Raw genomic sequence first — 27,885 nt, 5'->3', positions numbered from 1 at the left:
TTTATTGGCCATCTTCTTTACAGAAATGTTCATTCAAGCCCTTTGCTTTTTTTAGGGGTGGGGGTTCTGGGGATAGAACCCAGGGCCTAACACGTGCTCGTCAAGCGCTCTACCACTGACTTGCACACCTAGCTCATGCCCATTTTTCAATTCAGCTGTTTTTTGTTGTTGAGTTTTATCGTCTGACTTTTATCGTATGCATATCCCCAAATTCATATCAGAGCCTTCATGAGCCTTATAAATAAGGCCAAGAGAATTAGCTAGCTCTTTCAACCACAGAAGGACACAATGGAAACATGCCTTCTGTTAAAAAAGGGGGGGGGGCATTGAAAGACATCAAATCTGCCTGCACCTTGAGTTTTGGGTTTCTCAGTTTCCAGAACTCTGAGAAATAAATTTCTTTGTTTATAAGCTACTCAGTCTGATGCGTTTTGTTCCAGCAGCCCAAACAGACTAAGACAAACTCCTTATCAGATATGTGGTTTGCAAATATTTTCTCCCATTTAATAGGCTACCTTTTCTTTCTGTTGATTGTTGCCTTTGCTGTGCAGAAGGTTTAAGTTTGATGTAGTCTTGCCTAATTTTGCTTTTGTTTCTTTGGGCTTTTGTTGTTGTACCCAAGAAATCATTGCCAAATTCAGTGTTGTAATGCTCCAAAGCATATTCTCTTAAACATGCTTTTCAAATTATGGGTTATAAACCAATTTGTAGATCATGAAATTAATTTAGTGAACTACAATTGGTATGTTTTAAAAGAATAGAATACAACAGAATAGAAAATATCTAATGTGTTACACCATATGTAGTATGGATAAACATTGTTTTGGAAAGTTTTTTTTTCCCCCAGTGTGTGTATATGTGATGGGTTGTAAAATAAAATAGATTTCTTACTGTGGGTTATGGTTTAAAATTTTGAAAAATATTGAACTACTTTCTACAGCACTTGGACCAAACAAAGTCCCAACACTGCTATCTGTCTATATTCTAATAGTTACAGTCAAGCCATTACATGGCCCTCAGTGGGCCTCAGTGTAATAAATACAAAGGGACCTGTACTAGAGTGGCAGGGACCACATCATGTGGCAACTTTGTTTCTGCAAAACTAGAAAAGCAACTGCTACATTAAATTAATATTTTTTAAAGCGAGAGAGAGAGAGAGAGGAGAGAGAGAGGAGAGAGAGAATTTTTTTAATATTTATTTTTCAGTTTTCAGTGGACACAACATCTTTATTTTATTTTATGTGGTGCTGAGGATTGAACCCAGCGCCCCGCGCATGCCAGGGGAGTGCGTAAGTTACCGCTTGAGCCATATCCCCAGCCCTTAAATTAATATTTTTATTTGAATTATATTGATGCTATTATTTCAGCTTCCTTCTGTTATTGCAGAAGATCTGTAAGTGCACTCATCCTTTCTAATCCTAGAAGAATTGGTTCTAGGACCCCCTATGGATACCAAAATCCACGTATGCTTAAGTCTCTTACATAAAATGAAATAGTTGGGCACAGTAGCACATGCCTGTAGCCCCAGCTACTCAGAAGGCTGAGGAAGGAGGATTGCAAGTTTGAGACGAGCCTGGAAAACTTAGTGAGAACTTGTCTCAAAATAAAATAAAAAAAGGCTGGGGATGTAGCCCAATGGTAAAGTGCCCTTGAGTTTAATCCCCAGTACTGCAAATGAATACATAAATAGAGTCAGGATGTAGCTCAGTAGTAGAGTGCCCCTGGGTTCAATCCCAGAATAGCAATAAATAAATAGAAGTTGAATTTGTATATAACTTACATGCATCCTCCCATATACTTTAAATCATCTCGAGATTACTTATAATACCTAATACAATGGAAATGCTACATAAATAGTTATTACACTGTACTGTTTAAGAAATAATGACAAGGGGCTAGGGTTGTGGCTCAGCCCCTGGGTTCGAGCCTCAGCACCACATAAAAATAAATAAATAAAATAAAGGTATCGTGTCCGACAACAAATAAAAAATAAATATTAAAAAAAGAAATAATGACAAGAAAAAATATGCATGTTGAGTACAGATGCAATTAAATTTTTTTCTTTTGATTTGCAGTTGGTTCAATCTATGGAAGCAAAACATGTGAATACAGAAAGATGATTGTATAAAAATTTTATTCATAGTTTTTTGCTTGCCTGTGTTTATAGAAATAACTTTTTTTGGATGGATCAAGCTGATCCTGAACTCCTGGGCCCAAGCAATCCTCTTGCCTTAACCTCCTGAGTAGCTAGGACTATAGGTGCATGCCATGCCTCATGTGTAAAAATAATTTAAGATTACAATGGGGTATAAGAGTATTTATTTTTTTCAAAAGGTCCATGTAGCCAGGTATGGTGGTGAATATCCGTAATCCCAGTGACTTGGAAGTTTGAGGCAGGAGGATTGCAAGTTTGAGGCCAGCTTGAGCAATTCAATGAGACCCTGTCCTAAAAAATAAAAGGACCAGAGATGTAGCTCATCAGCACCACACACACACACACAAGTGTCCATACATTGATCGAATTTGAGAAACACTGTTTAGGTGGTATACTAAATTGAAAAGTGTCCACCAAACTTCATTTCACCTAGAGCCTCAGAATGTGATCTTATTTGAAAATAGAATCGTTACAGATATAGTTAAGTTAAAATGAGGTCATACTGGATTAGGGGAGCCCTAAATCCAGTGACTGGTGTCCTTAAAGAAAATCAAGTACAGCCAGGTATGGTGACGCATCCCTGTAATCCCAGAGACTAAGGAGGCTGAGGCAGGAGAATTCCAAGTTTGAGGCCAGCCTCAGCAACTTGGCGAGACCCTGTTTCTAAAAACTAGAAAGGGCTGGGGATGTAGTTCAGTTGTAAAGCATGCCTGGGTTCAATTCCCAGTACAAACGAAAAAAAAATAAAGAGGGCCATGTTTAGATATATAGGAAAAAGACATGTGACAACAGCAGAGAGTTATGCTACCACAAACCAACAATTTCCAGCAAGTAGCTAGGACTATAGGTGCATGCCACACCTCATGTGTAAAAATAATTTAAGCCTACAATGGGAGTATAAGAGTATTTATTTTTTTCAAAAGGTACATGTATGATGGTGAATGCCCATAATCCCAGTGACTTGGAAGTTTGAGGCAACTTAGTATACCAACAGAATCTAACAAAGAAGCAACCTCTCTCTTGAGCCTTCAGATGGAACCTATCCTTCAGACACCTTGGTTTCTGCAGGAATAGAGAGAGGTTATTCTGGGCTGGGGATGTGGCTCAAGCGGTAGCGTGCTCGCTTGGCATGCGTGCGGCCCGGGTTCGATCCTCAGCACCACATACAAACAATGATGTTGTGTCCGCCAAAAACTGAAAAATAAATATTAAAATTCTCTCTCTCTCTCTCTCTCAAAAAAAAAAAAAAAAAGACTCTCAGAGTCATTTCCTTACTTTAAAAAAAAAAAAAAGAGAGAGAGGTTATTCTTCTATGAGAAGAAATCATGCAGTTTTAAGCCACCAGGTTTGTAGCAATTTGCCACAGCACCCAAGAAAACTAGTACAGGTGGTAACCTGCTAAGAACAGGAGTACACAGAGTGACCCTCCTTAAAAGCCATCCCAGGCCCATCCTCCCAGCAAGTGTGCCATGGCACAATATGGTCTTCACAAGTTGGGAAAACTGAGGCCCAGAGAGAGCTAATGGCTTACTCAAAGGGCCATAACATGTCAGGGGAAAGAAAGGACCAGAAAGCAAAACTTTAAGAGTTTCCTCCTAGAACTTGGCCCTCTACTTACCATGGTACTAGAAAATATGTTCACTTCATTGACTGACTTGGCCATCTTGATTCTGGAATTGGTTTCACAGCACTGTAACCCAGAGGAATTGAGTCTTAACCGCCTCATGTCAGGTACAGATCTGCAGTGTCTTGCAGAGATAGGCTTGCAGGGAGCAGAATCAGTCTTCTTCTTTGCGGCCTCCTGGTCAAGGCTACTGCCTATTTCATTCTTCTTTACGTCTTTGACACTTAAGAGCAACTCAGGTGTGCAGGACACTAATGCCAATGGCCGGAAGTACTGGGAAGGAGGAAACCAAACACATAGCCAGTGGGAACTCAGCTCTGGCCACTTCCAGATTTGTCTGCACCCAAGGGTAGGTGCAAAGGAGATAAGGAGAAGGAAAAGCGGTTGGCATCAAAGTCTCTCTAATATGAGGATCTTAGACCTGGGGTTCTGGGACTCCTTAGAGGGCCCATGGATGACTTTAGGGTATCTTTGAGCCACTTGAAACCAGTTTTAAAATAGTGCATTGTATATTTTACCACAAGAGATTCCAGAGCTTTTATCAGATTCTCAACAGGTCTGGAACCTTAAAGTTTAAAAAAAAAAAAAAAACTGCTCTAATTCTGTCCTTCCAAGTAAGTCTTTAAGATGAAGCAGATGGGCTGACAGTCAACTAAGGTGGACTGAAAAGTCATCTATCCAGTGAGCTAGAAGAAAGCACTAGGCAGAGAAACCAGAAGCCAGAAACTTAGATCACAGGACAAGAGGGCAGCTACCAACAAGCCTGGAGGTTGGGCCAACCCATGCAGACAACAGGAAGGACCCCACCATGACCAGTCATCCCTGTTAATGTTCTGAGGATTCTGCCTTCCAGAAGCTCTCCCAGTGGCCCACTGAATTAGGGCATTCCCACCCCAGCTGGAGTTGAGGATGTGGGTCCTGGAAACTGCTCTCTATATGATATCATGCCCAGTCTCCCAGCACAGCCTGCCTGCTCTTATTTCTAAGAAGATAAAAAGGACAGATGAGTGAGAATCCTCTGCTGCCTGAATGAAGTGATGCTCTGATGGACACTCAGCTCTGTGTGGCTGCCACAGTTCCCTTCCTGTGGCCCAGCCCTCCAAGTAGCCTGTCAGTATGTCTGGGCTCGGAGTAGTGGTCTCCGTGGCAACCCCAGAGAGACTGGCCCCAGCCTGGGAAGGGTGCCAGGTATGCACATTCCCCTCCCATCTGGGTTTACTTGTTTGGGGCTGTGGGCGGTGGTCTTGCGTTTCTGTTGTTTTTTCTGCTGGTTCTTGGTGCTCTTGCCCCTTGCTTTCTCGCCGGCTATCTCTGACTCTCCCTGCATCTCCACCTTCTTCTCTTTCATTTGGAAGGATTGCTTCTCCTGTTTCAGTCTCAGCTCCTGGATCAGTTGCCTGCCCAATGAGGAACAAGTGATTGTCATGGAGGTTAGGGACAGGTGGTGAAGGTGGGCATCCTCCTTGGGCGATAGACAAGTTAAAATGGAGAGGCAGAGTGCCCCCACTTCCCTCCCCCAGTGTGTCCAGTCTGCACAAGTGATTGAAGGTCAGAAATCAAGGTGGTAAGAAAGAAGTCATCCCTTTAATCATCCAGGGAATGGCATCATTTCAAATAGAAATGTGCAGTAAAAAGAGCTATGTTCTATTCCATCGCAACCCCATCTCCTCCCTACTTCCCAGTAGACCATCTGCATCCATGGCAGGTGCTGGAAGAGGATCTGGGTGGGAGACTACAGCCAGGGGCTCCCAGTGGGACCATTTCATATGATGAGCTCTTTGGCCAATAGATCAGGAGAGTGCTCTTAAGGTGACACAATATAGTGGAAATAATATGGTCTTGTGAGTCAGGTGACTGGGAGTTCTAATCCCTCTCCTGATATTATCTTGTTATATAATATCCTCTCTGATCCAATTTCCCCTTCCGTAAAATGAGATAGTTGGTGGGGACTAGATTTAATGGGACAATTCCCTTCCAGCCCTTAGATTTTATACCTGCGTGAATCTGAGGAGGTGTGCATCCTGGAATGGGGTGAGGGCGTCTGTCTCTATGGTCAGTTTCTCTATGGTCAGTCACCTATCTACTTATCTACTTAATACCCCACACTAGGAAATCTTCCAATTTATGGCCCTTGTGAGACCACAGCAAATGTTCCCCAAGCAACTTCAAGGTTGGGAATTAAAGCTCAGGGACTTTCCCTGCCACCCCAGGACAGCTACCCAGCAGGTCAAGCACAATCCCCAGAACACACCGCCACCTCATCCTGGGAGCCTTCCTACCGGGCATATAACTCCCGAGCCCTGGAAGCAGCAGTATTCTGGAAGAGGGAGCAATTGTGCTGGAAAAACTTGTCATACTTCTCCAAATTCAGAGTGGGATAAATCAGCCGGAACCCGCCACAATTTTCCTTCTCATATTTCTCTGTTTTCTGTAACTGCACTGCTTGGAAACCCTTGGCTTCCTCAATCCTGTTGGGATTCAGAACACAGGGATACAGTTTTTTTGGAAGGGACATGCCCAAGCTGGATGTCATCTAGGGCCAGAGGGAGGCCTTTCACATAATAGTGGTTAAACAGTATTTGTTAAATAAAAGCAAAAATGTTTCCTGGAAAGGAGATTCTAGCCCTCCTGGGACAACCAGTGTCACAATTCACTAAGAGCTGGTTGGAAGAGCCTTTCTGACAGCTCACCAAATTCTCTCCCCTTACGAGTAAAACCCATTTCCCCCTTGGCTTAGTCTGACCAGGCAGACTGTCGCCACCTTCCCATTCATTACCCTTATTACTCTTCTCTGGAGAATGGCAGCTTGTGTTCTGCTAAATTTGAGGGCTTCTTGGATGAGCTTAATGAGCTTTATGAGCTGTAATGATCTCATTCTTCCTCATAGCCCCTTGGGGAAATGGAGGTCAGGTAGGGAGGCATGATAAGCCCCCTCTACAGAAGGGGAACCAAGAGACACTGAGAGATCCAGGACAAAGTAATGAAGGGAGACAGATGCAGAGGAGACCCTCGGTGTGATGGGTGTGATGGGTGTGATGGGGTGATGTGGTCTCCTCCTCAAAGAGTTGAGACAGCAGTACAGTGGAAAGGTATTCTGGCACCCAAGCTGGCACACCCACTGGGCTCTGGGTCCAGAGCAGTCACCAGTAAGGTGATCTCATGAAAGTCAGTTCCCCTTCTGGAGTCTTGGTTTCCTCTGCTTCAAGAACAGCACCACACCACACTCCATTCTACCTTCCTCCCTGCAGGGGAGACAGTACACATGAAAGTGCCAGAGAAACACAGTGCCATCTGGACACTAGTACAACACATTGCCCCTGTTCCAGAAGCTCGGTCCCAAAGGATTTGATTGGCTCTGTTTCTGGAAAGGAAAATAGGCAGAGGTGGGGGAGGGTCCTTAGTGGGATCTGAAAAGCAACCAGGGCACCTCCTTGACCAGGCCCAGAGTCTTAAGATACTAGAACCACTATGCAGAATGAAGGCTCCAGTGACAATGCAAATGACGCCCTTCAGACATTGGCTCCTGCCAACATAGTAACATGGGAAAGGACTGACGAATTTTTCATTTTAGTAAAAATAAAATATTGATTTTATTTTTTTATATTGGTAATTCTTAAATCTTCACATATTAATCAATTCATATCCATTATATATATAGTTACATGTGTATAACTTAATCTCCTATTTCTAAGAACAAAAATTATCCATAATCCAACTGTTTGAATTACTATATTCTGCAACTAAAAACTCACATTCCAGCCAGGCATGGTGGTGCACACCTGTAATTCCAACAGCACAGGAGGCTGAGGCAGGAAGATCACAAGTTCAAAGCCAGCCTCAGCATTTTAGCAAGGCTCTAAGTAACTTAGTGAGATTCTGTCTCAAAAAAAAAAAAAAAATGTGAAAAAGTGCTGGGGATGTGACTCAGTGGTTAAGCACCCCTGGGTTCAAACCCTGGTACCAAAAAAAAACAAAAAACAAAAAAAAACCCCACAAAAAACTATCACTTTCTAAATAGGATCATAGTTTGCTAGAAATAATCCACCCCCCAACTCCAGGCAAGATTCTTCTATTTTTAAATTTTTCTTTTCTATCTTTTTTCTTTTTTACTTGCAACCATTGATCCTCACTCCACCTCACAGGCAAAATTTTTGATAGCCTCTAAAAAGTTATGGTGCTGGGCAATATACTAAGACTCTATATGAATGATCTTATTTAATTCTCCTAACAGGCTGAGTGTGGTGGTGCCCACCTGTAATCCCAGTTAGTGAGGAAACTGAGGCAGGAGGATTGCAAGTTTGAGGCCAACCTGAGAAAGTGAGACTCTGTCTCAAAATAAAAAGGGCTGGGGATGTGGCTCAATGGTACCCCTGGGTTAAATTCCTAGTACTGGAAAAAAGTAATTATGTGTCACTAGCTCCATTTCACAGAAAGATCACTGAGGCTCACAGAAGTGATGAAAGGCCACATAACTAGCAGGATGTTGAGTTGTAACTTTGACCAAGACAGCTAGTCTCCCTGGGAGCAGGGAAGTGAGAGAATGAGGGCCCTGGGGCCAGAGGGTGCTGCTGTACCTGACCTCCCGGGAGGGACACTGCTGCAGGAACTGCCCCCGCTTTCTCTCCTCCTCCAAGACTTTCTTTTTGTCACAACTTTCCAGATTGATCAGTACCAGGGTGTCATACAGCAGACTGTCTTTCACATCTTTATCCAACCGGGAGTCAGTAGAGAAGCTTGGAGAGTGGTTGACCTGTGAGGGCAAGATGACAGCTGGGGACAGGGCCGTCCAGGGTAAAAGTGAGGGGTAAAGCAGATGCTACCTCCAGATGCTGCCAACATCCACCTCAGGGCCCTGGCTGCCCAGACCACCCAGAGGTGACAAACAGTCTGTCCCTGAGACACAGTAAAGAAAGCAGAAAGCAGAACTCCCTCTGGGTTAGCCTGTTTCATCTTGGTCCTCTCTCCTCTGGAAGCGTGAGGTGTGCCCCCTCTTTGGTTTCCCCCCATCTGATGTGTGTTCTCTTACATGCACCATGTGTGTTACACAGAGCAGAACAGAGGAGGGGTCTGAAGGATTGGCTTGGAGGTAGGAAAAAGAAAGGAGGAACACTTTCTGGAGCCTCATCAGGCTGAGGGGGAGAACAGGTGGGAGGAGAAGGAGAACTTATTCCTGCCCACAGCAAAGTCCATCCTGTTCAGAAGCACTGGGTGACATTTGTAAATTTCCAGCAGTTTTTGAAGGCTTGCTCATGCTGGCTCATTCTGTTCATGGGGTAAGAGCTCTAAGTGGCCGTCTCTCTATTTCCCTCACACCTGAGAACAAGGGTGAAGGAAGGCAAATCCCCAGGAATCCAATCTGCAGTTCTGAATTCTCCACGCTAAAGTATGACTCTGGCATCAGTACCTGGCACTAGCACCTCGGATGTCACCTAATGTACACACTTTGCTCCTCATCATTCATGCTGAATGGACACTTGAGAAGGTTCCTGAGCATCACTCCAACCAGGAAAAGAGACAGCAACTTGGAAAGATTCTCTTTCTCCTTCTACCCACCCCCATGGAGGCAGGAAACTCACTGAGTGTCTCTGCCACCCATTCCTAGGGCAGCAGACACCAGTTTGCTCTGCTGGTGCTTAGATCTGAGTCATGCAGATCTGCCAGAAGCCAAGGGAGTCAGCTCCCATCTGATACTTAGCATCACCTACCCAGCTTTGATGAAGAACACTGCCTTTCTGGAAGAGAACTCTGTTACAAAAGGTAGAATTATCTTTAGAATCACTCTGTGTCTGAGATTAGCAGCAAGTCTGTTTGCGAGTCTGGCTGGACCTCAAGAAGACACAAGGAATTCTCTAATTCCCAGCTGTCTACCCCCCTCTGGTGGCCACTTCTCAGCTAAGAGGGAAGCCCCACAGGCAGCAAGCACCATGAGAGGAAGTGGCAGGGGAAGTTGATTAGAACAATCCAGGTGAGCCAGGAGGCAGGGTCCCTGAAACTGGCTGACTCTAGTAACAGGGCACAGTTCTCACCCCTCGCCTGAACTTCCCTACCTCCAGCAGCCAGGGTTTGAGTTTGTGGTCCAATAAGATGTCGAAGCCCAGGATTTCAAAGCAGGCACTGTTAAGTGTGTGGCCAGGGAAGCAGGTGTGGTAGTTATGTTTGATGACTGGGTAAGCCGAGATGATTGTCTTGATGATGACATCCTCGATAGCCCTCCATATCTGTCCCACGTTGAAGCCGTGGTTCTCCATGTACGTGTTGAAGGTAGAGAGCTTCCTGGAAGGGAACCACAGGCCATCAGGCAGGGCAGCTGGCCTCTGGCCATTCAAGGCCATGGCATGCTGAAAACCAGAAACTTCTAGAGAAGATAAAGCTCTAGAGCTGGTGTGGATGAACACCCAGGACCTAGCATGACCACAGGGCTGGGTCAGCTTAGGAGGGAGCCTGTAGGAGTCATAGGCCACACCCCTCAGGTGTCCAGAGCCCTGGGGTAGGTACAAGTATATAGTCAAGTAAGACATGACCTGAGCACTTTCACTGTGGCCTAGAAGACACCTGTGAGCTGGGGAAAGGATGGGATATCTGGGTGGAAAAATTAATGGATGGGAACCAGGTGAGGTGGCACATGCCTATAATCCAGCACCTCCAGAGGTGCTGAGGCCAGTGTGAGGCCAGCCTCAGCAACTTAGCAAGGCTCTAAGCCACCTAATGAGACCCTATCTCAAAATAAAAAGTTAAAACGGCTAGCGATGTGGATCAGTGGTTAATCGCCCCTGGGTTCAATCCCCAGTATGGGAGGAAAAATGGTTAATGGATGAGAAAAAAAGAAAAAGAAAAAACACCCTACATCATAGTTGTGCTTGCGTAGCAATGGTTTCTCTACCTCTGGTGTTATCTACTTGGGGAGTCTTTTAAGAATACTGGTACCTTGGTTCTACCTCAATCATCTGAGGGGAAAATGAAAACACAGAAATCTTGTTTCAGGGTTGCCCACAGGAAAAAGACAATCCCACAACATTTCCACAGACAAGGTTACCAATAGCAGGCAAACTGAACTGTTCCTATTTTTGAACAGAGAGCCCCACATTCCAGGAAACCTCAGTCAGAGGCAGATCAGTATGGCTGTTGATCCAATTGCTGAGGAAATCAAGAGCCTCTCTACCAGAGACATCCATGAGGAAATATCTGAGTGGACAGATGCTCCATTAACTCTAAGCTGGGCAGCTCAGAGAAAGGATGAATCTAAGAGACCGTAGAGGCAGTGGTGGGGGTGGACACTCAACCTCTCACACATATGTACCAAATGTCCCCCAGAGAGTCAAAGTGGAAGTGGAAATACAGGAGAAGATGCAAGAGAATGGAAACCTGAGAAGAGAACAACGAAGACAAGAGACAAGGCTCCCAGGCAGTTCTAAAAGCTCGCTGGAGCCCAAGTGAAGTGGTCAGAAAAGGAGGAAGCAGGTCTACCAGCCAATGAGCATCTGATAAGGGCCTGCTGTGCATGCAAAGCTTGGTGAAATGAGGAGACACAGAGGAACCACCACCTCTGCCATGGGAGGCCTGGGCACCATTTGGGAAATCAACACACATACAAAACAACTAAGGATGCATTTATATAAAGACAGAAAAGGAAAGGTCATTCAATACAGAGACCACCTCCTCTACCTGCCATTGTCAGAGTGCATGTAAGTGGATTTTCTAGATCATTTGAAGTCAATCCTTTCAAGTGGAAAAAAAAAAGTGTATTTAATTTGCCTAACTGGGATGTAAATTTTCCTGAAACAGATCATGTACTTCCCTGACTTCTTATAACAGACGTTACAGAACATAACAAAACCTTCTTTTGATGACTCAGGCTCTATCACAATATACAATATTGTACAATTTCTTGAGGGCCAGCAATTAGTGAACTCACTTTAACAACAGCTATATGCCAAGCACACAGAAGAGGAAGAGAACTGGTGTCTGCCCCAGAGTGCTGCCAGGTTTGAAGTTCTGTCTTCTCTTTCACTCTGAGGAGCACTTTTCTGGTTGAGTTTGCACCCCAGTTTGGGGGACTAACCAAAGGGTTTAACAGTTGGCCTTAGCTGCCAACTTTGGGGCAGGGGAAACAGCATAAGGAATAGGTTTTCCCAGAAGATGGGGAGGAACTGGGTGCGGTGGTGCACGCCTGTAATTCCAGCAACGTGGGAGGCTGAGGCAAGAGGATTGCAAATTTGAAGCCTGTCTCAAAATACAAATAAAAAGAGCTGGGATGTGGTCAGTGGTAGAGACCCTTGGGTTGAAAGAAAGAAAGAAAGAAAGAAAGGAGGGAGGGACAGACAGAGAAGGAGGAAAGGAAAGGAAGGGAAGGAAGAAGGGAGGCAGGAAGGGAGGGAGGGAGGAAGAGAGAAAGACAGGATGAAAGAAGGAAAGAAAGAAATGGAAAAAAAGGAAGGAAGGAAGATAGAAGGATGGAAGATAGGAAGGAGGAACAGGAAGAAAAAAAGCAAAAAAATAGGGGAGAATGAAAGAACTCCTCTACCTGGCCAAATGGAAAGCACACCAAAGACCAGGACATGCTGTGGTTTGTGTCCCCCAAAAGTTCATGTGCATAAACTTGCCCCCCGTATAGCAGTTTGAGAAGCGAGGCCTTGAGAGGTGATTGGGTCATGAGGGTTCTGTCCTCGAGAATGGATCAATCCATCAATTATTACGGGAGTGGCTCTGTTATGAAACAAGCTCTCTCTGGCACACTTGTTGAGGAGATGGGCTGAGCCAAGAGAGGGCACAGCCCCCAGGCCATGGGGGCAGAAGACTGCTCCACAGAGAGGGCACACAGAGAACAGGGGTGCGAGAGAGAGGTGAAGAGAAGGAAAAGGAAGTGGGGGAAGCTAGGGCAGCAGAAGAATATTTGAGGGTTGCGGGTATAGCTTAGTGGGTAGAGCACTTGCTGAGTATGCATGAGGTCCTGGGTTCCATCCCAGCACCAATAAATAAATGGAAGAAAGCAAAAAAGAGAATAATACTGGAAATCTTCACACCCTTGCTTTAGTTTTGTGCCCAACAACACCACCTCCATCATGGCCTGAGGGCCTGAGGCCTGTTATTGGGATATCAATTCTCATAAAAGGGAAATGAGGGCCTTGAGACCAAAGAAAAACAACAGTAACCAGAGCACTGTACTGCCAACAAGTCATCTGAGTCTCACAGAGGCCCCACGAGGTGGGCAGGAGAGGGCAGGTTTTCTCATGGCCCTCATCTTACAGACCCAGAAACGGAGGCTCAGAGAGATGAAGTACCTTGTCCAAGCTTTCTCAGCTGGCAAGCAGCAGAGCAGGGATGAGAAGCCAGGCCTCCCTGAGTGTTGACGTTCCACATGCACCACTGGCGCCCAAAGTTTGGGTGGGGACACAGGCAATACAGAGGGGCTGACGTCCTCTGAAAAGGGGCAGACTACCTCCTCCCAGCCTGACACATCCCCTCCAGCAGGCGTAGCCTAGAGATTTTCTGTGTGCTGAAATGCCACACATTTCTCTGCTGCTCTGACACCAAATGGATTGACTTTTCCTCAGTCCCTTGAGACCTGGTTCAGTAGGAAGACGGTGAGCCTCAGAGTATGACAGGCCCAGCTTCTTGTCCCATGCTAGCATTCAGAGCTGGATGACCTTGGGCAACTTAGCCCTGCAGAGACTCAGTTTCCTCATCTATAAAATGGAGATGGCACCTAACTCATGGCTCTCCACCTACAAAGAGCAGGTGATAATGGCTTTGCCATTGTATTGTGGTGAAAATTCAAGAACGAAAACTGCACACAGGTGCCAGGCACAGCACCTCTGAGGCCACCAGAAGTACCAGAACACTGTACTGCCAATGAGTCATTTGAGTCTCACAGGGGCCCTATGAGACTGCCTGGCCCTCTGCCTGGCCAAACTAGGTTCCTCGGCCTTCCTCTTTCTTAAAACTCAAGTGAGAGCTATTCGGGCTCAAACTCAAACACAAATGGAAAAGCTGCTCATGATGAGACTCATAAATTCCTTTCGTGTCCCCCCTTCTGGGGAATCTTAAGGGCCAGCTAGCCACACGTCATGTGGCACCAGGGCATCCTTATGACTCATAGCTTGAGAATCTCTAATGGAGCAACACCCCAGGGAACCAAAGACCAAGAAACCACAGCCTGGCAAATCCTTCTCAAATGGCAGACTTGTGATCAATAAATGTCTGTTGATTTGGAAATGTCAGAAGGGCAACTGTAACAAGGCTATGTTTTAGTGTGTGTATGTATTCTGCTGGGGAAACGGTTCAAGTTTATCTCTCCTCCTCCCAGCCTCCTAGGGTTTACAATGTGGCCTCCTTTTAATGATTAACAGTCCAGAGAGCTGAGATGAGTTCTGGATTGAGAGGCAAAGTCTCTTCTGAGACCACGTGACCCAAGATGGAAACACTGACGGAGACTGACAGGGTTTGAGTAGAATCCTGGAAAGAAGAGTAAAAACTGCTCCTTTACCTCTTGCTGCCACAGTAAGCATCTTGAATGAAGTTGGAACTGTGCTTATTAATGGAATAATTAGTCAGGTGCATGCAAATATCATCCTGGGAAAAGAGAACATAAGATGTGGAGTCAGGCTGACATGAAGGCCTCTTGCTTTCTCTCTGTGCCCTCCCATGGCCCCTGGGGATTAACTGCATGGAAAAGAAAGGGAAGTTTTAAGATGTACTTAAACTGGCAAAATTAAGGCAGTAAAAAGGGGAATCTTAGAGCCTGGGCAACTTAACCCTGTATAAGCTGGAGTATAAGAAACTCTAGCTCCTCCTGAGAGTGAGCGCTGCCTTGCCTGAGGGAAACTTCAGGAGTCCTAGGGGACTTAGAGTGGGGGGATTGCAGGATAGCTCACTCCTGAGCACTGTGGACCTGGTGTTGGAGTCGGGCAGACTTGGCCACAAGTCCCAGACTCACCTCTTGCTAGCTGTGTGACCTTGGACAAGTCCCTTCTACTCTCTGGGTTTTAATCTCCCTCTCTGTAAAATGGAATAATAACTCCTATGTCTGAGAGTTCCTGGGAGGGCTCAGACTAAAGAATATATGCAACCTGGCATATAGGTAGTGCTCAGCAAATGACAGCCAGATCCATGATGTCTCAAGGAAGGGTATTTAAGCAGGACTTTTTATCATACTAAGGAGGAGGGGGAGGCATCATGTCCCCTCAGCTCACCAGGTTGTCTGTGCAGGGGTAAGAGTAAGAAGTGGTAGCAAAGCGGACCAGTCCTTCTTTGTACACAAAAATCCTGAGAGGGTCACATGATGTCACCAGCACATAAATCCGTAGGTCAAACTTGAACCCATCAATAATAAAGGGCTGGGAGGAGAAGAGAGAAGTCAAACAAGCAGCAGAGGAGAAGCTCATACAAAAATTGCCAGCCCCCATCTTGTTTTCATGGATGGAATCAGTCCAACACTGTCTAGTGTTGCCAAGTGAAGGCTTGGCCAGGCCTGGGGAGCAGGATAAGGAGAACTTGGGTTTTGTGGCTTGACTTGTGACCTTGAAGAGGTCACCAAACCACACTGTGCCTTGATTTCCTGATTTCTTCATTGGCACAAACAACTACCACCAAGAGATATCTTGGCAACTAAATAAAGTAACAGTAAAAGTCCTTTGATGAAAGGACATATGGTTCTCATCCAGGGCTGCGTTATACTTGTGGTCCTGTAAGAGATTTCCTGCAACCAGTAATCCTGGTCATTTTGCCTTGGGTGGGAGGTGCAGTGCTTCTCCCTCTTCTCACACTTCTAGAAGGTTCCCTCCCTGCAGCAGATTATACTGTGACCTGTGGCACTCAGGGAGGGAATCTGTTTACCATGAATCCCTCCAGGATGATTCCCTTCTCCCAAATAAGGTAGGGTATCCACAAACTAAGGTGTTCTCCCAGCTCTCATCTATTTGAGCAAAGGGGCTAGCCTGATGAGGTCAGACCAATAGACAAGTGTACATGGCAGCACCTCTGCTCAGGAAATTCGGTCTGACAAAGGCCAAGATAGAAGACAGTCTCAGCTTCATCCACACTTCCACCCCCCATTGACTCATTTCACATTGTATCCAGTGCAGCTAGATCCCGAGGCTGCTGTGGGCAATAAATAAATAATCACAATAAGGAAGTACCTTTGAAATATAGAGCTGACAGATCATATCCTCCTCTGGTTTGATTTCTTTCACAGTGCGGGTGATGAATATACCTCTCCCTTGGCAACCTGAGTCCGGCTTACAAATGTATGTCTTATTTTTTCTTGACCTGCTATAGGTCTGCAAATCTCCCCAGCTACCAGACAGGGAAGGAACAAGATACACCATTAGCTGGGGAATAATGAAAAGGAAGACCAGTTCCATATGAAAAAACAAACCAACAAAAAAACAGAAGAGTAAAGGTATCTGAAGTACAAAGTCCTGGCATTGATAGACAGAGGCCCAGAGGCCAGCAACGAGAGAGATAATAGAACTGATGAAGTGGAGTGTGTGTGTGGGCTTCGGAGGGAATTCAGGTCTGGATTCAAGCCCAGGCAACACCACCCACCAGCTGTGTACCCGCAAGGACGTGACCTCTCGGAGTCTACATTTCATCATCTAGGAAATGTGGATAATGAAACCCATCTCATGCAGTGGTTAGTTAAGATGACATAATGCAGCAAAGTGATGATCTGTGCTATCCACCCCACGAAGGTGGCCATGACCCAGGCAGTTTGGCATTCTGGATTTACAGATAGGAGATTTGGAGTTCTTAGTCTGGCTCAAGCCCTGACAAGTGATGTGACATTGAATCAATAGGTCTCTTACCCTCTCTGGGCTTCAGTGTTTCATCTGTGATGTCGCCACCCCCAGCCAGAGGATGGGAGGGCAAATAAAACCTTTAAATGTGCTTTTAAGACAGTATATTCAAAAGAAAGAAACTAAATTAATGGATTATATATATCAGTCTTGCTATATTTCTTGTTTTTCATCTTAACTCAAAAGAACCTTGTGATTCTTGGGAAAATCACTTAGCCACAATGTTCCTCAGTGGCCATGAAATCTGGAGGCTCCTGTTAACTGGACAGTGCGCACATTTCCTCGTAAGTTGCTGCTAAACCTTGGAAGTTGTTCCAGACTGAGGAAAGGCTGGGAGCTCCTGGTTTAAGGAAGTCTTGGGAGGAGAGGGGAGAGTGGGATTCCTCTTCTGCCCTTGCCATGTGAGTGTAAAAACAGACGGTGGCATGTCACACTACCCCTGCCTTGTCTCAACCACCAGATTATACCCCTGCTTGTGCTCATGCCATCTCAGATTTCTCCAGAGCATTTTGCCTATCAGGAATGGAGGTCCAGCTTTGAAATGGATAAAATGAGAGCAAAAAGGGACAGGGCTGCCCGTCCAGCCCGACACTACATGGGACAGAGGCAGGCAGTCCTCCCTGCTCCTACCCTGGGTGCTAATCAACCCCAACCCCACTATCTCCAGAGGAGCTCCTGGTCCTAAAAAATTCAGAAACAGAACAGTTAAATGGTTGGAAGGAGTTCAAGATCAACATCCTTCAGGGTCAGAACAAACTCTCATCCAACTACAGGTACAGGCTCCAAGGCACCCGGCCCTTAATTGTCATCTCATTTTATAGGCAGAGTCCTGTGTGTTCTCAACCTTGGACACACCCTTTATCCTTTCTCTTCCTGGACAGTATAGAGAGAGATGGGAGATCTTATGGGAAGGGAAAGTAGCAACCAGGGAATCAGGGCAGGAGGGAAATGTAAATAGGGGTGGGGAAGAGAAGGAAATCTGGGCTCACTCACTCAGCAGGAAGACACCAGGTCCTAGGGAAAAAGTGGAAATCTTTAGGGAACATCTTTAACATGCGGCTCATATTCCTAGCCAGCAAGTCCTTGCGGCAGATTTCACTCATCCCAGGGAAGTGATTGATCTTCTACGAGGGAAGCAGTAATTCATGAACAATGGGAGGACATGGGAGCACTCTGAGATTCCCCTCAAGCGTCAGTGATTAAAAATGGGGGCCCTGGATGGGGATATAGTTCAGTTGGTAGAGTGCCTGCTTCTCGCATGCACAAGGCCCTGGGTTCAATCCCCAGCACCACAAAAAGGGAGTTGGGGGGGGACTGGGCAGATGTCACACTTAAATTGAGGAAAATACCTGGTAGCTCTTCATGTCCATCACCCTCTCCAGTGATACCGAGTAGTCCGTCCAGTACAGAGTCCAGTCATCGTTGTCACCTCCCTCTCGAAGGCCATACTGTTGGGCCACCCTACGCACTGCAATGGAATTGAAGAAAGAAATGTCCTGTTCGCCCAGGAAGCAAAGGAGGAGCAAAGGATGGGGAGGTTCCTTTTCTAGGTAGTTCCAGACCCAAGTACTGGAACAAGAGACCCAGCTCCTTAGGACTGTAAGCCATCTTTCCCTGTCTGGATGTACCACTACCAAGAAAGGAACATGGAGAGTTGGAAGCTGTTGAAGAACACAGCCAGTATGCAGTGATTGCCACAGAAAGTTATCTGGGGTAAATGTTTGACCCGCCTTGGCTTCCCCTTGCCAGGAAGCAAGCCTCTGGCTTTCTCCTAAACACCAAGCCCTGAGTGTTCAGAAAATACAAACTGATCCTTAACACCAAGCAGAGCTAATCTTAACTAGTGAGGTAAATTGGCAGGAAAAAAAAATTTAGACAATGTATTTCAAAACCATATATACCACTATCACATCTTTCTTTCCTGCCCCATATTAGTATTAATAGCTAAAAAACTGATTTCAGCACAGGCCAGATGCCTTCCTTCCTAGGCATAAGAAGGAAGGAGGACCTGCAGTAACCAGGAGAGGACAAGAGCAGGCCAGGACATTAGAATTTGAACTCAAACACAAAGGCAACAACACTGTGCTCTGTAACACAAAGCAAGTCTGTAGACCAGGGTTAGCCTCAGACTGCTGGATTGTGACATATGTTCTAAAACAGGGCCATTGACTGCAGCAACAGCTGCCTCTTCTACAATGAGATCCTCAGTCACTATATATATATACATATATATATTTGCACCAGGGATTGAATTCAGGGGCTCAGGGGCATTTGACCACTGAGCCACATCTCCAGCCCTATTTTGTAGACAGGGTCTCATTGAGTTGATTAGTGCCTTGATTTTGCTGAGGCTGGCTTTGAACTTGTGATCCTCCCGCCTCAGCCTCCTGAGCCAATGGGCATACAGGCATGCACCACAGCACCCAGCCCCAGTCACTGTAAGCATTACAGATAGCTGAAAAATATGCCACGGGGATCGAAACCCATGATTCTTGGAATGAGATTCCCAACTCTCTCAAATAGTTTGTGGAGCCAGAGGAACCAAGGAAGGGGGTTTGAAGAACACCCTTTTTTCTCAAGAATACCCTCAACATCAAGAGTGACCTTTCCCAACGTCACAGGGGGAAATGGTAGGTCCTTGTCCCCGATCCTTCGCATTGAAATGCTCACCACTCTCATACCGGCAGCTGGATAGATTAATCACCAATCATCTGGAAAAGAGAAAAAGGAAAGCACAAGACAGAGACAGACTGCACCCAGAAACATCCTGTCCCAGGTGGAGCTGCATGAAGCCTAAGCTATCACATTAAGCCTGATTCAACTATTCCCATCACTGAGGACATGAATGGGTACAGAGTGGCAGAAAGCATGGAATCAGTACTGTTACCCTGTCCATGGGATATAGAGTCTATATTGCAATTATAGCTAATTTAGCATGCAGCTTCATATTAACATCATTTTCTTAGTCCTTTTACTCCAGTAGTCCATCGGGAACAGGAATTTAAAATATTTTTGGCCAAAATACTTGCTTCTCTCTTCTTCTGCACAGGAGGGAAGCTGTCAGTGAGAAAGCAGACAATCTTTCAGACACTAATCAGTCTGAATGGAGCAAGACCTGGCAAAATATTAAACAAGAACTGGAATGCACAAGCTACAGTCAGATCCTAATACAATAGCATGGTTCTATTATATTTAAAGTGTATTAAATTCTCAGAACAAATAAGCACTTTTAAAAAATACCTTTTTTAATTTTTATTTTATGTGGGGCTGAGGATCAAAGCTCACATGGGCAAGGCAAGCACTCTACCACTGAGCCACAACCCCAGCCCTAAATAAGCCCTTTCTTATACTTATGCAAGGAAATTCTCTCTCTTTACTCATTTTTTGAAAGGCATTCTAAACATAAATAGAATGAAAATTAGGACAAGGTGCAGTTTTATACATGATTATTTGATTCTATAAAACAAACCATCAAAAGAGCCTTCTTTTTATGTGAACTGAAAAGCAGAGTGGGTTTGACAGCTTCACAATTTTCCTTTACTCTATCAAGCCTCCTTCCCTCCAGGTCCTTCCTGTTCTTCCCAACATGGAGTCCCATTCCCAATTTCCAATCCTAACCTCTTTTTCTTCCTCTTCTTCTTGCTTTGCTGACGGGCCTCCTGAAACCCCTTTTGTGTGTTCTCTCTCACAAAAGCCAGGGTGATGATTTCTTTTAGATCTTCTATGGAACAGTTCTCCCTCTCTTTGGAGTCTGCTCTTTTTTTACCTTCAGAAGTCAGGCACTGTGGCATCTTCCTGACTTGGAAGGAGGCTCTGGGGAAATACCAGCTACCCCTGGAGAAAGAGCAGAAGGAATGGTACTTACACAGACCCACCTGCAGGGGGACCCCCTCCCCTGCGCATGTGGGTAGTGAACTGGAATTCCAAGACAAGGCAACAGGTTGTATAAAATGCCAACCCACCTCCCCAGTTAGTGCAAGCTCTGGGAAGGAGCCCATTTCACCTTTTGCCATTGACTACGTCCTTTGGGGACTTAACCCAGCCCACCCTAGCCTTGGTTTTTGCCTCCTGGGGTTTTCCAGAGCAGGCTGAGATGCTGTGCATGACACTACTTGGTAAACAATCTTATTAAAGTAAGTGTCTGGAGACAGCTTCAGAACCAAGCCTGAAGCCTTCCTAGCTGAGGGAGCTTGTCCCCGAGGGTGCAGTGGAGGTGCATTTAAGCTGTTAACTCTTTCAGTATTACATCCAACTCCCCACATAGTAATCTTCAGGCCTGAAAATAAATGCAATGCTCATTCATGGAGTACAGTGCTGATTTGTAGCTGACTGTAAGATTCAAGTCCAGGGTCAAATGCAGACCTTCAAGTATGCCCACCACAGAAAAGTCTATAACATCTCCCTTACCATCCACTCCAAATTAAAAATAACACCAAATCAAAAAACACATACAAGGAAGTACAGCAAAGTTCTCATCCTCCTGATCCCCAAGAGACATCTTCGATGATTGCTTGAATTTTCAAATATCAAATTTTTAAAAGTGAACTTTAATGTTCCTCCTTCAATACTCTTTAGGAATGTGCTTAGTTCACTTTGGGTAACCCAGATATGCTAGGCCCAATTAATGCGAATTCTCTTACATCCAAGGCTCCTGTGGCCATAAGGCTCCTTTTCTAGTGCTCTCCCTTCCTCTCTTTACCTCCTAAAATCCTACCAAGCTCCTCACCATTTTAGCTCCTCTCTTTTGATACTCATAGTTATTTTGCTATTTACTATCTTTTCCTCCCACACACTCTTATTATTATTGAAAATACATTACAGGATTCTTTAAAAATAGGGAACGGTAGGCTGGGATATAGTTCAGTAGTAGAGGGCTTGCTTAGCATGCTGAAGGCCCTGGGTTCACTGCAAACAAACTCCTTAGAAGTGGGGCAGAGCAACTTTGACTCATCTGTGCCTTCTTTTATTCTTAATTTTCAAGCACAATTATTGTAGTCAATTTTGTATCTGCTTTTTGCCCACATAATATCATAAACTGTAAACATCCTTTAAGTGGTGGCAAAGTTTGCAGGTTCCTAGTTTTTAATGGCTGTGCAATATTCCATAGAAGGAATGCGTCCATATTTAACTAACCATTGTCTTGTTGTTGGAAATGTTAAGTTGCTTCCAATTTTTAATCTTATGTAAATAACTCTAAAATATATATTTTCCAAATGGGCTTGGTGGTACGAATCTGTAGCCCCAACTACTGGGGACGCTAAGGGAGGAGGATTGCTTGAGCTCAGGAGTTTTAAGACCAGCCTGGGCAAAATAGTAAGATGCCAGAGGAAAAATAATACCAACAACCCCCCCATACTTTTAGAGAGGGTCTTTTACTTTTGGGGGATTATTTTCTTAAATTAATAACTGAAGATTATAGTCCTAATTATAGGAAAATTGTGTAGCTTCTAGTATACATATTTTTTTTCTTTTTTACCTTGTTGTTTCCCAGAGGGGTTTCAACAATTTTTACTAACTACTACTAGCAACATGCAATTATAGCAGGCTCACCAGAGGTACACAATCTCTCGGGAATCACCTCCCCTCTGCAATTAAACTTGCTAATTCTAGCTAACTCTTATACCCTACAGCCATGTCTTTAACGTTATACCCTTCTACCTCTCTCTGCCCTTTTCCCAAAGCTAATTTGGTGTCAGGGTGGGAGCTCTCACTAGGAAGGCTATCCATGAATAATTTAACAATAAACCCTAAAGTGGGATAGTTCTTTGGGCTTTGCAAACAATTTTCATATGCATACTCTCATTGAATGCTTATAATCACCCCTGGGAGAAAGACAGGCAGAATTATTACATGGACCAAAGATTGCCACTTATTTTCTGTCTCTCATTATCATTTGTACCCAAGTCCCTTTATGGTGACAGCGGAGCAGGGGGAAAAAGAGTTGTACTCCATGCAACTGACAGATAAAACCTGAGCTTTGTAATGTAAAGTTTTTCTCATTGACAGGGCATATACTTGGCAAAGTTCAAGAGAACTAAGGAACATGAATCTTGACCTTGGGCTGCTCCCTTCCTTGCAGGTAAACGGCCAGCTCCACTCCCCTAGCCCTCCACAACGGCTCCTGTTTACCAAGCCCTCAAGGAGGAGTGGCTCGTTTACCTAAAGGTTAATGTTAACTTGGGGAGAAACTGACTCTGAATTTGACCTCTGGAGTCAGAAGTTATCTTTGCCCTTTTTCAAATCCTTACCCAAGTGGTCAGAACTAATCATGGCTGCTTATATTTGTCTGCCTCAAAGAGACTAACCAACCAGACAAACAAAAAGGTCAAATGGCTTGTCCTTTCATGAGAAGGGCTCAGACCCATAGTGCAAGGAGCTAAGCCCATGAACTTTAGGAGGGATGGGTTCACCATGGCATTCTTGCCTACATTCCCCTGTATTCTAGGCTGCCTATGACACAAGTACCTGGGTGGCACCGGAGACAGGTGGGAGATGGCAGACAATAGTCTTTGCCACACGTGATTATTTTTTGCTTTGTCTTTCTCTTTCCCAACCTCCCTATTTAATTTATAAGGCAGAAACCTGCTGGCTTCTCTCCAAAGTCTCCTAAAAGAGAATATCTCATTCAAAGGTTGCCTGCTGGAGACTTCCATCCTGAACCCAACCTGTAGAAGCATTCACTTGGCCCAGTAATGTGTTGTTATTGCTATAGTTGATAGATGTAGTTGCCAAGCTGTGCCTGCTGGTGAACACCTGTAATCCTAGTGACGCTGGAAGCTGAAGCAGAGGATCACAAGTTTGAGGCCAGCCTAAGCAACTCGAAAAAAAAAAAAAAGAAAGAAATGCTGGGGCTGTATAGCTCAGGGGACCTGAGTGTCCCTGGGTTGAATCGCCAATACCACAAAATAAAAATTAAAAATGAAATAAATTCTAGCTCTATCACTTCCCAAATACCTAACTTTTAGGTGGTTTACTTAACCTCCTTCTGCAGTTACTTAACCTCATCTGTAAAATGGCTTACCCCAACTATGGGAAATAAACAAGTTAACTCATTTGACTTAATACAATATAAAGTTCCTAGAACAGTGCCTGGCTCATCGTTGGTACTCACGAAGTGCTGTCTATCACTATCAGCTGTATGACCCTGGACTTCTGATGGCAGACTGAGGCACAGAGAGGAAAGTAAGGGGCACATCTGGGACTTAGAACACATGTCTGTCTGACCCCACAGCCTCTCTCTCCTCTACACTCTGCTGTTTTTTCTTCTCAGCCGATCACCCATAAATGGTGTGATTATAAAGTAATTGATTTCCTAGTTGCAGAAAGGAAATCAGAAACTGCACCCAGATGCAGCCTTGATGACGTTAGTTCCTTAAAATTAATTATTTCAGTCCGGTCATAGAGCTTTGCAGTAGAACACTTATCTAATGTGCCTGAGTTCAATCCCCAGCATTACCATAAATAAATAAATAAATAAATAAAGTGTCCCCACATCCCTTAAAGCCAACTGCTCCTAAATTTCCAACGAAGTTCACATCTCTCTGGATTCTTCATAACCTGGGAATAGCTCTGTTGTTTCTGCTTTGTATTCGTTTTCACTCTTTCCCTTATTTTCACCAATATGCACATTATACCAGGGCTCTTATTAGGGGTGTAATTAGAATAATTTTAAGATATTATGGAATTCCTGAATATTAGCTCTTGGAGGGACTTTGAAGAATGTCTATTTACTTTTTAGAGGAGGTTTTGAAATTTCTCCCCCCCCCAGTACTGCCACTGGTCTGGACTCTAGGAAAGGGGATGTGCACAGAGCTGGAGGGCAAGTCATTGGAGCCAGGACCAAAACCTCTGCTTCCTACCCTGCATAATTCTCTTTGCATTGTTCAAGGACGCTTCTGGGTATGATGACACATGCCTGTAATTCCAGTGGTTCAGGAGGCTGAGGCAGGAGGACTGTGAATGCAAAGCCAGCCTTAGCAACTTAGTGAGATCCTAAGCAATTCAGCCAGAACCTGTCTCAAAAAAATAAGGAGGGCCAGGGGCTGGAGATGTGGCTCAGTGATTAAGCAACCCTGGGTTTAATCTCTGGTTAAAAAAAAAAAAATTGCGCAAGAACAGCAGGCAAAGTGGACTAAGTAGTTTGGAGAGTTTGAAAAAGAAGACTAAGAGCTTTGCTACCAATGCAACAAACAAAACACAGTAAATAGCATGTTCAGTTGTTCTCTTTTGTTTTACTTTCTTTCCCCCCTGTACCCCTTTGGTACTAGGAATTGAACCCTAGGGGTGCTCTACCCCTAGGCTACATCAACCATCTCATTTTTTATTTTGTGGCAGGGTCTGCTAAGTTTCCCAGGCTGGCCCAATTTTTCTTAATGATGCAAGAGACGTTCAGTTCACTTTTCCAAATAGGATAGTTAGGATGGTGAAAAAACACTGTTGTTTCCTTCCATTTAAGTATGGGTTTGATCTTGAGATCTTCCAAACCAGAGGCTGTCAACTTCATTCTTAGTTAGGGAGCATGAAAATACTCTTTATTGGCCACCAGGGGGAGTAATTGAGCACTGGGATGGCTGGAGGCAAACTCCCTACAGGTTATTTGGAAAAAACTTGGAGTCCATGTCTGGTTTCCACTTCTGAAGGACTACACATTTGACTACTCTTCTTTTCACTGGGAAATGTTTAATGCTTTCTTTTGCCAAGATTGAATGAATACAAATGTCCATTAGTGGGAGGAAAGAATAATTTTGTGGGTGATTAAAATAAGAATGATAGGAAGCATGGCAGTAGTGCATGCCTGTAATCCCAGTGTCTTGGGATGCTAAGACAGGTCACAAGTTCAAGGCCAGTCTCAGCAGTTTAGAGAGACCTTAAGCAACTTAGTAAGACCTTGTCTCAAAATAAAAATTAAAAAGAGCTGGAGATGTAGCTCAGTGGTAGGGTGTCCCTGGGTTCAATCCCCAGCCCTGGGAGAGAGACAGGGTGGGATGGGGGTAGGAAAGGATGATATAGGAACATGTTTAAAAGGTTAGCCAAATTCTTTCATTCCTTCCATTTATAGTCTGGACTTTTCTTCCAGTCTGAAGGACTCTCCTCTTTTGTCTGCCTGAAACTTCCTCCTCTTTTCCCAAATAATAGGTTTTCCTTCACACACCCTCTTTCATGTTTTGGCTCTTGTTTCCCTACTAGAAGGGTCCCTCTGAAGCCTCCAGTAACCAGCTCTTGGAAAATGATGAATGGAGTGGGGACAAAAGAATGTAGAGGAGATACCTCTGGATCTAGCTTTCAGCTTAGCCCTTCTGACTCAATATGGCATGGGAGCCACTTTATTATTTCCTTTCTTCATTCCTTATCTTCTTTATGCTTATAGGACCCACAAGAGATTAAAAACTTCTCATTCAGAGTATTTGAGCTTTGATCCAGACAGGATGAAAGAAGATGCCTTTTGCAGCCTCTTTGCTTTTCCTTTTAGCCACCTTTGGAATTTTAGCAAAATATAAACTAACAACAAAGAGATGTGGAATCAAATTGCTCAACGGCTCTGCCAATTAAGAAGTCCTGAAAACAACAGGCCACTTTCACTGGGAAAGATAAGAATCTTGCAAACTCAGATGCCATCTTTTATTCTGCTAGAAATTTAGGAATTCTGCAAGATCGGAAGATGTAATTTTCAGGTTAGGTTCATGTCTAGTCATTTTCTTCATAATATTCAAGACAATATTAGCAAAAACAGATTCCAGCTCTGTACCTCAGTTTCCTCATTAAAAAAATGAGGATAATAACAGACAAATCATGAGACCATTCTAAAGACTGTGTTAACATTTCTAATGCTCTTAAAGCAGAGCTTCGTTCAAAATATGTGCCATATCATAAAAATTTTTTTTTAAAAAGTAATGGCAGGATTGGTGTAAATATTAAATAACTTTCTGGAGCACCCGGCGCATATCAGTGCTTAATAAACGTTAGCCCCCTTCCCATTTCAACCCCAAATGTAAGTAATATTTTTTTTTCCTAGAATTTAAATCCCAGAAATAAATTTCCTCAAACCTGGAAGAATATTCCCTCAGAAGGGGTGAGAAATAACAAGTGGAAGGGAAAGAGGGAGGAAAGGAGGCAGGAAAAATGCGAAGCCCAAGGAAGAAAACTGACGAAAAGAAGAACCCACGACGGTGAAGAAGGAGGTGAAGGGCTGTTGGGAGTCCCAGGGATCGCTTGTAACTAAGGGACATTTCACAGGTGGCACCGAGTTTAGGAAATCGGGGGAAGCCGGAAGCGAGCGTTAACAGGGCGGGGTGAGAAGAGACGAGCTGCGGAGCTGAGGGGCTGTGAGGGTGAGTAGCTGGCAGAGGGCAGCCCTGGGAACTGGGTCTCAGATGGGGTAAGGGGACGTGTCGAGTCAGGTTTGCCGTGGTGGGGAGGCATTAAGAGGCCGCGGTTTGGGGCCAGCACCGGACTTCGGGGGCGCTCTTACCCGCGAATCCTTCTACGCGGTCTCGCCCGAGCTCTACGGCCCGCACCGCTCACAGCCACACCTGCAGGCTCCCCGGGAGGAGTAAAGAGAGACGCTCCCATTGGCTGCCAGACAACCCCAAATCCAGCCCGCTCTCCTCCTAACTCCGCGTCCGCCAGTCTCTCATATTTACATACAGGACGTCTCCGGACTTCGATTGGCCCCTGCATTAGCGGGCCATGGCCCCTCCCTCCGAATCTAATCAACCGTCCCAGAGCTGGTAGAGGGAAGCGCTGAGGTTGTCCCGGGAGACGCTGGGGACGCACCGGCTCCCTACAGCTAAGGGGCGCGACTACCCCTCGACCTCCGCGGGGCTCCTCCCCAGCCCTCACCCAGCGATCGGAGTTCCCGCGGAGGTTCACCCTGGCCGGCGCCTACCGAGCGCAGTGCACCGGCGCTGTCCGAAAGACTAGCTCCCGAGCTCCGGCTGCACCCGCCGCGGGGAGGGAAGGACTTGAACTTAAGCCCTCCAACGACGGTCAATTGCCGAAACCAGAAGCTGGAGAGCAGTGGATGGAGACTCAAGTCAGGATCGCAGTCGCAGGCCTCTTTTGCCTGTGTGACCTTGGGCAGTCCACATTACCTATCTGAGGCTTAGCTTCTTTCACAGTAAAATGGGTGTTGCCAATCAGCCATGTACCGCTCAGACTTTCTGAATCAGGACATCGACCTGATTAATAAGAGTGCCACCCAGACCGACTGAAAAGTCAATGAGGCTTAAGGGGTCAGGGGTCTCGGTTTCTCACCACAACCATTTGACTGTCCTCAGAGTGGGAAACCGTGGTAGTGACTGGATTCAAATATT

The 27,885-nt window shown here is 45.1% G+C and overlaps 1 protein-coding gene across 10 annotated transcripts in view; it reads right to left on the bottom strand.

Moving 5' to 3' along the window:
* Ttll6 (tubulin tyrosine ligase like 6) overlaps positions 1 to 27,187 on the bottom strand; it is a 43,181-nt gene extending 15,994 nt beyond the window's left edge. For 4 of the 10 annotated variants that reach the window (XR_009224572.1, XM_058571547.1, XM_058571548.1 and 1 more), the window contains exons 1-11: positions 19,244 to 19,284; positions 17,923 to 18,041; positions 17,567 to 17,697; positions 15,914 to 16,070; positions 14,969 to 15,112; positions 14,263 to 14,348; positions 9,827 to 10,052; positions 8,354 to 8,529; positions 6,059 to 6,247; positions 4,999 to 5,176; positions 3,774 to 4,052 (exon numbers count right to left, since the gene is read on the bottom strand). Coding sequence is in view for 9 of the 10 variants with exons in the window: in XM_058571547.1 (XP_058427530.1) it covers positions 3,774 to 4,052; positions 4,999 to 5,176; positions 6,059 to 6,247; positions 8,354 to 8,529; positions 9,827 to 10,052; positions 14,263 to 14,348; positions 14,969 to 15,112; positions 15,914 to 16,070; positions 17,567 to 17,697; positions 17,923 to 17,943 (1,587 nt within the window). In the remaining variant the exon portion in view is untranslated. Of the gene's footprint in view, positions 1 to 2,115; positions 3,350 to 3,773; positions 4,053 to 4,998; positions 5,177 to 6,058; positions 6,248 to 8,353; positions 8,530 to 9,826; positions 10,053 to 14,262; positions 14,349 to 14,968; positions 15,113 to 15,913; positions 16,071 to 17,566; positions 17,698 to 17,922; positions 18,042 to 19,158; positions 19,695 to 20,191; positions 20,408 to 27,041 lie in introns of those variants that run through there. The other 6 variants (XM_046420527.2, XM_058571549.1, XM_046420531.2 and 3 more) reach the window with 6 other exon arrangements.
* Positions 27,188 to 27,885: the final 698 nt, after the last annotated feature.

Source organism: Marmota monax, unplaced genomic scaffold (assembly GCF_021218885.2).
Source record: "Marmota monax isolate L192 unplaced genomic scaffold, Marmota_monax_Labrador192_F-V1.1 WCK01_AAM20220418_F8-fsc00064, whole genome shotgun sequence".
NCBI classification, from domain to species: Eukaryota; Metazoa; Chordata; class Mammalia; order Rodentia; family Sciuridae; genus Marmota; species Marmota monax.
This window is presented reverse-complemented; position numbering and strand designations above follow the sequence as displayed.